The sequence below is a fragment of the Balaenoptera borealis genome (genome assembly GCF_965194805.1).
Source record: "Balaenoptera borealis genome assembly, chromosome: 7".
In the NCBI taxonomy this organism is placed as follows: Eukaryota; Metazoa; Chordata; class Mammalia; order Artiodactyla; family Balaenopteridae; genus Balaenoptera; species Balaenoptera borealis.
Window position 1 is genome coordinate 58,312,782 of NC_138864.1, and position 13,989 is coordinate 58,326,770.

Consider the following 13,989-nt stretch of genomic DNA (forward strand, 5'->3'; position numbering starts at 1 on the left):
TATGGGAACCGTCTATACTATGGGTCAATTTTTCTGTAAATCTAAAACTGTTCTAAAAATTAAAGTCTATTGATTTTAAAATGAAGTCAACGGCAGAAATTAAAACTCTGGCTCTAGTGAGGACGGAGCATTAATAAGAGCTCCTCCTATGGTAAAGGAAAGAAACAAATCTGCTGCTACTTTCTGACACCATACTATGCTCCCAAATGCCAGCAAATATGCAAAATTAACAAAGCCCTTTATTCCCATCTTGAGATTAGCATTGCAAGCGGCAGATAGCTTAATGTGAAAATGTTTATCACTTGCTCCTCAGTTTTCCCATTTTATCAATAAGGTGGCAGAATACATGTCCTTGAAAAGGCTTTCCACAACAATAAGCAATTTAGTTTTCACTGATGAAAATAAATGAAACTCAATTCCTTATCAACTAGAAACGCAAAGTTAAGATTTACTAAGCCCTTCCTAAGTCCTAGGTATGATCCTAAGTACATGACATACATTACTTAACCGAATCCTCAAAATAACTGAATGAACCAAGTACAAAAATTATTCCCATTTTACAGATGAGAGAATCACAACCTAAAGAGGTTAAGTAAATTTCCCAAGATTGAGGATCCAGATTTCAAGCTGGTAGGTAGATTCAAAGCCTGTGTGACTGCGCCACATTGCTTCTCAATTCTGGGAAAACTAGTGTAAGACTTATTACAAAGATTACATTTCAATAATTTTAAGCAAGACGAGCCACTACAATGGAACTAAGATCGAGTACTAAGATATATAAAGATACTCCAGTTTTGGTCAATCTGGAATAAGATTCTGAGTGAATATTTTTATAAACGTAAGTGCTATCTTAGTGCTATCTGTGCAGAAATGTGTGTGCATGTCCATGTGTACACATGCATGTGTGATTGTGTATTATGAGAAAGACACAGAGCTAGAGAGAAGAGAGACAGACAGAGAGAGAGAGAGAGAGCAAGAGAGATTTTAAAACATTGTTTAAAAATCTCCTTGTACTAATTCTGGATTATAATAACTTGAAAAAGTCACCAAGGTATCACAACATAACTTCTAACTGCTATACTGAGGGAGATGTATAAAGTTATATATCTCATCTCCGCCTTCCTTCCAATTACTCAGTGTGGAAAATGACATTGGCCTTCTAAAACCTTAACTTATGTTTGGACCCCTTCCATCTTTGAGTCCTATTCTAGTGTTGCTGACCATTAAAATGAATATTTCAGTGGGGCGGGAACAGTCCTATTAGCCCAAGCCAAGCTGTAGCTTTACATGGCTTGTGCTCTATATAAGAGGTGAATCTAGCCAGCCAGCTCACTTTGTTCAGAAGTATTAAATGGAAAGACTGTAACACTCAAAGAAAGGCAAAGTTCACTGGGTAAGACCCCAATAATACAATGGAGCATAAAACCTCTAGAATGTTTTACCATAATATTTTATGAAACACATGCACACACTCATTGTAACAGAATCCAATTCAAATGGTTTTGGAGGTCAGTTCAAAGTCACCACATATGCAGTATCTTTGTGAGAAATATGTACTATTTCAAAAGTACCCAGACCCAGAAGCTTCCTTTCCCTATTTTATAGTTTATTATCAGTCCCGCAGAGCATTATATTAGAGAAAAAAAATCACCTACTACAGCATGATAGAATTTGCAGCCAAAACCTAAAGTTCAGTAAAATAATCCAAATTTTACAATCAACAAATTCTTGTGTTATGGAACAAAAGCAATCACAGAGGGTAATTCTAAAAGGAAGTGTTACTTTAAGTGTGGGCAATAAATATAAAAATTTAAAAAATTATTTTATTCTTAACTTCAGAACCAATTATGAAAGCCTTTGACGTTCATTCATTGTTATGAAAGGAGCAAAAGACTCTCAATACTTACATTTAAAAGAAAAGTGAATTCGGAATGGGCCTGATTAGAGCTAACTATTCATATTATTCTGAGGTTTCCAAAAAGCCCAAATGCTATGAGCAACTATGATTCTCCTTAGGGGAAGGAAGTAAAGGTCCACTTTGCATGACAAAGGTCAGATTTCTGCAGGCAAATGAGACTTCTATGGTTGACTGTTCCTAGGCTGTCACTGTCTGAGTCCTAAGAGGTCACGAGAGGTTCCAAATTCTGCTCACTGCTTAGGGAACACCCCTGGGGCCACTTTAATCATTTTAAGGTCATTAGAACTTTTCTTACTTTGGTTCCAGCTTTACTCCCGTAAATCTTGCTAATGCATATTGGCAATTCAGTACTGACATAGGTTAAAAAGAAATTGAAAGTATTTAGTATTATATGCAGATCAAAAGATAGAATCCACTTAAAATCTTCTTTTAAATCTAAGATTGAATTCAATGAAATTCAAGTAGACCTCAGAGAGTGATAATCAGGGCCCAATAGAAAAGCTACACTCTATTACGGCTGTACTGGTATTTATATTATATGATCAATGCCACTCCTCTAGATTTCATTAAATATGATAAAGCTTTACTTGAAAATTATCTTATACAGTTTCCCTAATCATCACATAAGTTTAACTATGATAGTATTTTATTGTTTACTTTTTTGTAATAACTATTGAGTCACTAAAATACAACAAATGCTGAAGTAAAAATTATTTGACTATATTTCAATGCTCTTCTATTTAGTGCAAATATACATCTAAACTTTCTCAAAGTGCACTGGAAATATACTAAATGGATTATATTTATAAAAGTTTGAAGAGTTTCGCCTATTTGTAATTAATGAGGGGTATCTAAGTATTTAGATGTGTAGAAAACATCTGTATTTAATTATATCATACTTTTCTTAGACAATAGGAATTGAATTAAGGAATATTTTGAAACCCCTATAGAGATATAAAAGTATTAATGGCTGTTCAAGAACTTTATTGGTACAATGCTTGAAAATGTTTGGTTTTACAGATCAGCAGCCTGACACTTCATAAATATCAGATATTCGATATAAAGGGAAGAAACTTAACGTAATGGGCAAATACAGAAAATACACCACTAGAAAAGACAAGGGCTGTACCTTTTCACTATTATTACATATCACATAAAGAGATACAGAAGATGAGTTTCATATTAGTACAGATTTGAATTAAATTTTGTAAGGTATATGATAAGCAGGATTTCTCTTTGAATTGTGTTGTGGACTGAGAAATTCTACAAGAATAAATTAACAGCTTGCTATTCATTCTTCAGAGGAAAAATCCTAAGCCGTTCTCATGGAAACAGTGGGACACAAAAGTATGGGTTTTTAGTACTTGTCCTTAAGTATTGAAAAAGATCAAATTTGCTTTCTGGATGCTTACTGGTTCCAAATGCCACTACTTTTCAAACTCAGTGTCACTTCTGCAGTCAGTTTTCAATCTCCCAGTGGTAAGAATATATTCAAAGGCTATGTGCACAGCAGGGTAGAAGTCTTTCTCCCTAAATGTAACTATATCACTCATCAGTAACCTCCTGCCATAAGGGGACTTGTGTTTTCTTTCCTTTTAGTGACTCCTTAGGCTCTTGAATGCCAGTCACTGCCCTAAGACCCGGGGCAATATTCACATAATCTCTGTCAATAGTTCCTACACATGCCATTGGTGCAACTAAATGTCAAGGCTGCAGATCAAAGTCCCCGCACTCTAAAACCCATGTCCTTTATGGATCAATTTTCATAAACTATATGCCATGTTTTAGAAATATGTGGAGGCTCACTCTTCGCTTTGTTCCTTTTATCCCAGAGAAGTTTATTTACATGAAAGGCAATCTGATTTGTAGATAAGAGTGTGAAATTCTCATGCAATACATAAAACTCACTCTTTCCTTTGCATAGCCTTCCATTGAAGTATTTTACTATATCTGATATCTTATAGTAGAAATGTGAACATCTTTCGGCTATTAAAATAAAAAGGCACAAATTGCTTTACAATACTTGGCCATCCTTCCTCAGTGCCTAGTACAATACGGGCTAGATGATAGAATAAATTCTTACTCATGATTGATTTTATTTTTAAATCTTCATTATGCTAGAAGTAAATTATAAGACAGAAAACAGCTTCAGCACGTGTTTTTACAATCTATATCCATTTTAATTATTCAAAATTGCTTGGGAAAATGAATATAATTATTGGAAATCATTTTCACTCTGTAGATTTTATATACAAATTACACAGATCTATAGTTCTTCAAGTAGATCTGAGTAAAATACAATGGACCAAACTCTCTGCTCTGAATATCTTTTCACATCAATTGTGGTTATAAAATTTTTTTAAATTTACAACTTCCTCTAAAGAACTATATTTAGAAAATCTCAAAAGATTTAGAACATAATGTATACAACTGCTATTTATGCTTCTACCTAGCTAAAATTTAAATATATTTATTATAGAGGTAAGAGCATGTAACACATTAAATATGCACATACCAGAGGGCTAAAAAGGAATATGGGAAAACAAACACAGACTGTAAAGTCATAGAGCTGTTTACTAAATTTCAAATTTATTACAGATTCATTGTCCCAGTTCCCCTAAGCAAATTTTAATGCAATAACATGAGATTATTAGCTACAAAGCTTCACCACGAGTTCTCCTATAATCTGTGAGACACTAGGCAAGTCACTTACTCAGGAGCTAGCCTTGGCCTTACCTGTTTTAGTAAACAATCAAAATTTAAGGTTTTTAAAAGTGGGAGGAAAAGATTGTTATTTCCATTTTTGTAGTAAATGGCTGAGGCTCAAAAGAAAATCAGAGAAATGGAGGAAATTACAGAGGTCCTCATTAACGGAGAAGATTGAAATTTTCTGAGAAATCAAATTTCTATTTTCTTTAATTCTTCTCTTTATTGCTAATAAGAAAATAATTTGTCTAAAACCCAAATGTGACTAACCTTTAAATTAAAAAAGCTACTTTGATAATATACCGAATGAACTGACACAGAAATAGGAGTGTGTGCGCGCGTCTGCTTATGCTGAGGGCAGAGGTGGAGAGAGCCTGACAGCTATGATTCAAATCCTTCGACGCTCCCCTACAGGTATGGCAAAATAAAGCTGCAGGAAGGTCATGGAAGAGCAAGGGGAGTCTTCTTGTGGAACTGACTTACCAGTTTTTCGAAGAGGGAAATCATCCTTTGCATCTTGCGCTCCTGGTAATGTGTATTTGTAGGATGGAGACGTTCCACTCAGGGGTGGAGAGCTTTGATCCAATGACGTGTGGTGGGCAGCCCTACAAAAGAAAAAGAGGGTTCACCACTTCCCCTTGAGTTTTTACTGCACATTGGTCAGCAATAATCGGTTGCACATGCTGTAACACATGTCTCAGCTGTGTTTATGTTCTTTCTTTTCAGTGTGTACAAACCACAGCCTCATGTAACGAAGTTCAATTTAGCAGTATGTTATGGAATGATGCAGGATGCCCAAGAATGCCCACTGTGTGTTTGGTCACACAGTCACATAGAAAAGTTTGCGTCACCAAAGGAGAGAATTTACCCAGAGCCTGAGATTTGACATCTGAGATTATTGTGTATGTTTTCTTAAGAGCCATATTAGTGGGAAAGTCATCATCCGAATCCTTTTTAGTCAACAATGTAGAACAACCAAGGTAAAAGTAAACATACAGAAGGACTTCATTTAAAAAAAAAGTGCTAGGTAGTACACGAGAGTACATGAGGGCGCCTTTCTACTGGAGAGACAGTACCGTGCGTATAGCCTCAGGTCTCCAAACTTCTATAGCAGTTTCAAGGTAAAGACTGGAGACACATCCTTCTTCAATATGAACCTGACCTTTTAAAATCTGTTGTCTTTCCTGCATTAATACAGTAAAAGAGATGCAATTGTGCTACTGGAGAATAGCTTAGGACTGAACATAGATTACCCAGTGGATATAAACATCTATAATCATTATATATGGAGAAAACATAGATAGGGCATAGTATCACCACTATGATGATTCTACCAATATTATTTATTTGAATCAACATTCTCAAGAATTACCTGGTGTAAGGATATTTTATCTAGCCATAACTGGCAAAAAGTATTAAGTTCAGATTTCATGAATTAATGACTTATGGCTGTCCAGGAGTTGGACCCTACTAAAGTTCAGTTCAGTACAAAAAAAAGGATTCCTAAGTAACATTTGAGAGCCATGTCGAATATACCCAAGGGAACAGCTAAAGAATTTTCAGCTGACAAGTTGTTTGCATGTAGTTGTTTCCACTTAAGAAGAAAAAAAAAAAATGGTTTTATCTTTTCTTAAAACAGGTTTTAACTTAGAAGGAACATGAGTTAGTTATAAATTATGTATGTAATTTTAGGTAATAAAACAGAATTTCTTTTTCAATACTTTTTGATGTTGATTGAACATGTGAAAATTTTCTTCAGGGATTGGTTCCTCAAGTCAATTGACATGCATGATAGAAATTATGTAAACCATTAAAAAATATTTATATAGCATTCTGGAATCTGCCTCATCTTTTTTTTTTGGATGCAGAGAAGGGAAGATACTTGTAAGACAGAATTATAAGAACAATAACTCTTTAAATAGAACTCCTGGCATGCTTGAAATGTCAATGTAACAGAGTATCAAATAATCAAGTTTTTACTCTCTTATCCTTATGATGTGATTAAAAAATATGTAAGTGTAAAATCCTAAACATATTTTTAAAATATGAGATGAAACTATAATCTATTAGTCTATTATCCAAATATGCTTTGCCCATCAGTTATTCTCCTGATTTTTTAAAAATATCACCTCCTTCACACTTTACAGAAGGAAGAATTGTGTGTTGCACAGTATCTCTTTACTAGACTTGGAGAAAGATGGTTGCATAAAAAACTGTAATACCGCAGTATGTTATGTTGTCAGCGTGTGTGTTAAAAGCCAATCTACTCTCATTTTACAGGGTGGGAAGAAATGAGATGAGGTGGGCACGGGTAAACTTGTCACTGAAGCCTTAGATATATCAGTTACTCTTCTTTCTTTCTTTTTTTTTAAATTAAGTCAAAAATCTTCTGGACTTTTAAAAATAATTCAGATCTCCATCTTATTTCAAGCCAAGTAAAATAAAATCTCAACCAGCCAAATCTTCAGAAATTATTGTAAAGATATCAGATGCACCATCTGAGAATAGAAAAATGCAAAATATGAATTAATTTCTACGCCCCACCCTACATTTGTCAGTTATTCATTTGGCAAAGAACATGTATAATACTTTCTAGCCCTCAAGATGATACTTGCTAACATTTATTTAAGAGCTAGTCTCTGTTATATACTTTACCACATTGTTTCACAGGACCTTCCCAGAAACCCTAGAGGGCAGGTACTATTATCGTCCTCTTTTTACAGAATAAAAACCTGAGCCTTGGAGAATTTGAGGAGCTTGCCCACGGCCTTATAGCTGAGAACTTGGCAGGCCAGAGATTTGTGCCCAGGTTGGCTGAATTGAGAACCTGTGATCTTTACCCCTGGGAATGAAAAAAGCCAAACACTGAACATACGTGTACCAGAGCTTGGGATGGCGGCTCACGGAATGATTTTTTCCATTAGTTGGAGTGTCTTTTGTTGCTGATTTACTCAACAGGAATTCTTGAAGCTTCTGCTTTACTTCTGTACTTGCCACTGCCCCTGAAACACACACATACAGAAACAGATGGTGATTTGCGGTTCTGTCCTTTCAAGCCTCTGGAATATTTAGCAAAAATTAAGAAGTAACACCACTCGTCACAGCATATGAAGTTTTCCTATTAAAAGAAGAAACCAGAGTCTAAACAGGCTTTAGAAAATGACATAGTAATATTTTGTAACTACTGCTTCAACTGCCAATTTTCAAAAGACCTTCGATGATTTCTTTAATTGCTTTTGCAGAAAGGGGATTCCCAGAATTAATACTAATTTTTTCCTAAGCTTTAAAAAATACTGCTGAGGAACAGAACACTGCTTTTTAAAAGTCAAGAATCTTGGGGGACCATATAAGTGATTAAGCAAATTAAAATGAGCTCTTCTGAATTGCTAGTTTGAAAAACTTTTTAAAAAAGCACTTTTGAGCATTAAACAAATAAATATTGCTGACAATTCCAGTTTAAGTCATCACATTTTAAACCTTGCTACGACCTGATTTTGAACTGACCTCATACAGGGGAATTATTTGGATCTGTCTCCCTCTTGTGGATAGTTGCTTTTTTTTTTTTTTTAAACAAAACTTCTACCTTAAATCTTCTCAAAGTTTGGGTACTTGAAAACTAAATGAGACAAGGCTTGACTTATTCAAGAGCAATTATTACTTGAGCAGGAGGAAGGTATGGTGGAGTAATGTGCAAGTAAGTTTATTATTAAACACAATGGCATAGCTATATTGCCTTCGTATAACATTATTTTTAAGGCTCAAAACAACAGAAATGAGCATCTTTGCCAAACAATGCTATGTTTATTTCTGTAGATGCTTGTAGACTGAATGCAGAGAGCTGATATGTGAATGCCAAAGCTTTACATTTAGGTCCATAATGTATTCTTTTACTTAAACACAGACAATTTTGACAAGTTTAATTCCACTCTTTATCAGGCTCCTTTCTGAATGACCATCAGCTAAAGATGAGGGAAGAGATCCATCTTTTACCCTGGTGCCTCTTACTTTCTCGTCCTCTATCTTTGCCTCTGAGAGGAGGAAGCTGCTGTTCTCTGCGATGCCTCTCTACTTCCTGTTCTTGCCTCTGCTGCTCCAGTTTCTGCTCCTTTTCTAGCAGTTCTTGTTGCTGTTTTATGGCTAGAAGTTCCTGTTGCAACTTGCGAGAAGAGAAAGACATGAGAGTGTGCAATTTCTTTAGGCTTCATAGTCATCAATGACCAAAATCGAAAGGTTATGAGCTTTTGGAAATTATTTGTATTTACATTTTACCCATTTTTTGTATACTACTGAAATCTAAAGACAAGCAACTAATGCCATAAATGGTCTTAAGGTCATTAACAAGCAAGTTTTTAGGTAGTTTCAACACCTACGCCATCCTATCACAATATTACCAAATTCACTCAGATCTTCAGTTCCTTGAGTAACTTTTCTTTGTGCATCTGAAATACATGATACAGGCAAAGAAAGGCAGGAACTTCCCAGAAGTCTGTTTTACCAATTCCCTTGCAACATAAACAACTGAAATCTTCACTTCTTATCCTGAGAAATTGTGTGAACATAATCAAACTGAATAGAATAGTGAGATATGAGTTAATTGGGGGAAATCTACCTGAAATAAGATGAAGGCCAGAAATTTCAAAACCTTCCAAGAAGGTTTTCAATAGATGAATGCAATCTGTATATCCATAACAAGCTCTTCTCTCAAAATAGCAAAGTCTAATTAGTTCACTCAGCACACAAAACCCTTCAGATTAGAGACTGGTCAAGAAGAAATCACTTCCATCAGACTACACTCTGATGCACTGTTGTTTGGCTGTCTGAATCCCTTGAATTCACTTCTACATAATGTACATCATGAATATAAAGCATTCTTAATAACCATTTTGAGATGTCAATTTTCTCTCAGACTGAGAAATAGACATGGAATAATAGTAAATGTGCCCACTGAGGAATAACTCAAGACTGAGTTCTACTAGGCTCTGACATTACTAGATACGAGATCTAGACAACTTACTAAGCCACTCAGAGCATTGGTTCCTCATATATAAGACAGAGGAGGGCTTCCCTGGTGGCGCAGTGGTTGAGAATCTGCCTGCCAATGCAGGGGACACGGGTTCGAGCCCTGGTCTGGGAGGCTCCCACATGCCGCGGAGCAACTAGGCCCGTGAGCCACAACTACTGAGCCTGCGCGTCTGGAGCCTGTGCTCCGCAACAAGAGAGGCCGCGATGGTGAGAGGCCCGTGCACCGCGATGAAGAGCGGCCCCCGCTTGCCGCAACTGGAGAAAGCCCTCTCACAGAAACAAAGACCCAACACAGCCATAAATAAATAAATAAATAATAAAAATAAAGGAATTCCTTTAAAAAAAAAAAAAAGAAGAACTAGTAACAGCTGGGTGTATGTTATTAAAAAAAAAAAAAAAAAGAGGAGTAATCTCCCCCATGCATCATGTTCAAATGCATATGAAATTTAAGTTGTAAGTTTGAACAATACTAATTTTGCTTATTATTACTATTTTAAACTCTAAATACTAATGAAGTTAGTGTAATTTGCTGTTTATATGAGACAGGTGCCTAAAACTCTGATATTTACACTGCACAGTAACAGAACAAAAATAAAAAGTTATATGGAATGGCATCAGAGTCACTGTGGAGCAACAGGAAGCCAACTCCGCATGTCAAGCATGATGGCTTCACTCGTCCCAGAAGGACATGGCTAGAAGCATTTCTGGTTACTTTTCAAATTACAATCTTTGACATTTTGGATTTGATCCACCAGTCTCTTAATAGGTGTTTTTAGATACTCCATTCTAACCAAAAATTTCATAATTCTGCTTAAACTTTGCCTTAAATGTTAATTCTATATAGATATTGGGGTTGATCAAGTTGATTTATTGCTTCACCCAAAGTCCCAATGGAATTGAATATTAATCTCTCTTAGGAATTAGAAAAGCACCCGATTTAATTTCCACAGCTACTATTCTCAAAGATTGCAGGAATGAGGTTAAAAAAAAAAAAAAAAGAAACAAAACTTCACTCCTCCAGTTTCATGTTCCAGTCCAAGACAGAGGCAGAATGAAGTAGTAGCTTTGGAGGTAGACGAGGCAAGATTACAAATCCTGGAGCACCCACTTACTGGCTGTGTAGCCTTGGGCAAGTTACAGTGTTTCTGCCTCAGATTACTAGGTGGAAAAATGGGATAACAGCATCTAACTCAACAGATGATTATAGAAGCCAAAGACTCAAAACACTAATATAAGTAAAGCATCATGCTGTGTCTTCCTCATAAAAGTAAAATCTAGATGAATGTTAAAAGAATCAACTTTTAGTCCTATGCATAAAAAATATAAAACAATAAAATTTTAAAAAATTTAAAGCAAAGAAACTTCCTAAACTTAAAGGGAAATTTTAAGTATGACTTTAGTTTCTGAAAAAGCAACTTATTACTTCAGAAAATAATTCCAAACACTTTTCTCCCTCCCCTTTTCCAATATTTTCTAGGTGTTAATAAACCTGCTATATACTACCTTGTTTGGGGTAAAGTAACAATTACCTACTTGTTACTATTAACTTTTGAGTAACATCAAACAATTAATTACTTAAAAAATTTTATGTTGATCTTTATAACTACAAAAGGCATCAAACATAAATGAAAAGAACTATCTAAAGCTGTAACTTATCAGTATCACCCTATATTCAGGGCAACACGACTTGCATACCACAGCAAAATGAAACAAACCTTCAAGTATGGGGAAGAATATAAATTTTACTCATTCATCATTGCCATTTTAACATGCCTAGAATGAATGAAGAAGGAAATCTGGACATCATTGTTACTATTATTGTTTCAAAGGTCAAACTGAAATAAAATGTTCCAGAATCACTCAAAAGTAAGTCTATAAACTAAATGAAGGCTTCCTATACTGCAAAATACAACCAGGATTCCATATGAGACTTAAAACAAAATCCTCACTCTTATTTTTAAGGTATCTTATGGGGCAATATATTGTAAGCATCTTTTAGTAAAGTTCACTAGTTAAAGGAAAAAAATATTACATTTTATATCAGGTATCAAAGAGTCTTTTTCTGAAAATAAGTTAAAATAGGTCTTCCAGGCTAAGGAAATATAAAACAAGGAACATAGGAAAGAAAAAGCATTTTCACCCTCTCAGACACTGTAATATCAATGTGGTAAAATTATATAATATTAACATAGATTAGTTATCTGTATTAACCCCACATAAATGTGCTTGTATTTTATTTGCAAGTGAGTAAAAGATCAATTTCTGCAGGGCAGAAATGGAGAAACAGATGTAGAGAACAAACGTATGGACACCAAGAGGGGAAAGTGGCAGGGTGGTGGTGGTGGTGGTGGTGGTGTGATGAATTGGGAGATTGGGATTGACATGTATACACTGATGTGTATAAAATGGATGACTAAGAAGAACCTGCTGTATAAAAAAAAAATTAAAAAAAATGTAAAAGCAAAAAAAAAAAATCAAGTGTCTATTAATACAATATAATAAAAATGAAATAATATACTTTATTATATTAATAAATTAACATAAGTTAAGTCATTTTTGAAGGAGTTGGACATAAAAGTGGACTTATTACAAATATTTGCTAGTTTATATTACTGTCATAATAAATTCAAATTAAACATCTACTAAGTCAGACCAAAATAGCTTTGTTTTAATTATTTTTGTCAAGAAGTTGAAAGACATTTTACAAATAAAGCTGAAGTAATATTTATCTCTGAGGATACAAGAGAATAAATAGATACACAGACACTGATAATAAAATACTCCAGCACACATAATTGTGGGATATGGACATATTTCTCCTAGAATAATTTAAACAACTTGGGTCTCAAATTGTCAACTACTCCCAAAACTCTTTCAATAAATTCTTATCTACAGTCTATTAGACTTATATAAAAACACTGAAAATATATGTATCAGTTTCTTTATATACAATTTTGTTGAGCTTTTCATTATGTTAATATTTTGAATGTACACATTATGAGGTCTTTTCCATAAAGAAGATTAGGACATACTCAGAACATCTACTTATAGAGCACTCAGAACATCTACTTATAGACCAAAGACAAAAATAAAAAAAGGCTCTCTCTTCACATAAAGGGATTAATTTATCCTCTCTGGTAAATAGCATATGCAGATTCTTTTTTTTAAATTAATTTTTATTGGAGTATAGTTGCTTTACAATGTTGTGTTAGTTTCTACTGTACAGCAAAACGAATCAGCTATATGTATACATACATACATATACATATATGGCTCTTTTTTGGATTTCCTTCCCATTTAGGTCACCACAGTGCATTAGGTAGAGTTCCCTGTGCTATATAGTATGTTCTCATTAGTTACCTATTTATACATAGTATCAGTAGTGTATATGTGTCAACCCCAATCTCCCAATACTCCCCTCTCCCCCTCCCTTTCCCCCTTGGTATCCATACATTTATTAGAAATATAAAATGGGTCTTTCCAGGCTCATCGTTCTTCTTGGTGGAGAGTAGATGGGGCAAATGGACAAAATCATGTAGAAGAGAATCTGAAAAAGGGTGGGAAGTTACTATTCCTTACTATTGATGCTGTAAACTAACAGAAAAAAGAGTGGTAGAGGCTCCTCTCCAAGAAGCAAAGCAGGTTTTTCGCCAGGATTCCTTTTACTTACCCAGGTTTTTCACTAGTACAATCAAAGTTTCCTCCCAGCCATGCATCCGTATCTTTTCATAGTGAAATATCCCTCCACTGCTCCCTCTTATGCCCATGTTATGGTGCAGGCTCCCTGAGTCAACGGTCAGAGACAAAGAAACGTTTGCTACCTTGATGTGCTCCTGAAGCTGAGCCTGGTGCTGCCGTGTCAAATTCTCATGCTGTTTCTGAAACTCTGCGATCAAGAGCTGCTTCTGGATTTGCTGCTGTTGCTGGATGAGGAGTAACTCCTGCTGCAGTTGCTTCTCACGGACTACAGGGTCCACCACGGGCATCATCATCCTGAGGTCTGTCCTTAGGTCTAAAGGCGAGATGGGCTCCAGGCCCACAGGAACCTCTGACTTTACATCAACTGGAGAGATGGGAAAAAAAGGATGGATGATAGAGGACAGAAAATTAGCACACTGACTTGGAAACAAATGAAAAGTGAAAGACACTATACCCCATTAGACAAATTTTACATCAACAAATCTCTTTTTTTTCACAAGGATGGTAAAAGGTCTTCTGTATATCAGGTTTGATAAAATGAACCACAGGCTAATTTTCAGCCAGCAATTTGTACTCTGCTGTGAAATCTTCCACATATCCATTTTTCAAAGAGATGACTCCAAAGATTCACGGATATCAAAGTT

General features: G+C 35.2%; 2 protein-coding genes across 11 annotated transcripts in view; one reads left to right on the forward strand and one right to left on the reverse strand.

Annotated features, from left to right (window-relative positions):
- The window catches only part of HDAC9 (histone deacetylase 9), a 999,956-nt gene that overhangs the window by 461,772 nt on the left and 524,195 nt on the right, over nt 1-13,989 (reverse strand). For 3 of the 10 annotated variants that reach the window (XM_082398346.1, XM_082398354.1, XM_082398350.1), the window contains 4 exons: nt 13,468-13,709; nt 8,630-8,780; nt 7,506-7,626; nt 5,108-5,229 (listed from right to left, as the gene is read on the reverse strand). In XM_082398346.1, the coding sequence (XP_082254472.1) occupies nt 5,108-5,229; nt 7,506-7,626; nt 8,630-8,780; nt 13,468-13,709 (636 nt within the window). Of the gene's footprint in view, nt 1-5,107; nt 5,230-7,499; nt 7,627-8,614; nt 8,781-13,467; nt 13,710-13,989 lie in introns of all 10 variants that reach the window. The other 7 variants (XM_082398355.1, XM_082398351.1, XM_082398353.1 and 4 more) reach the window with 5 other exon arrangements.
- PRPS1L1 (phosphoribosyl pyrophosphate synthetase 1 like 1) overlaps nt 1-13,989 on the forward strand; it is a 753,632-nt gene that overhangs the window by 154,153 nt on the left and 585,490 nt on the right.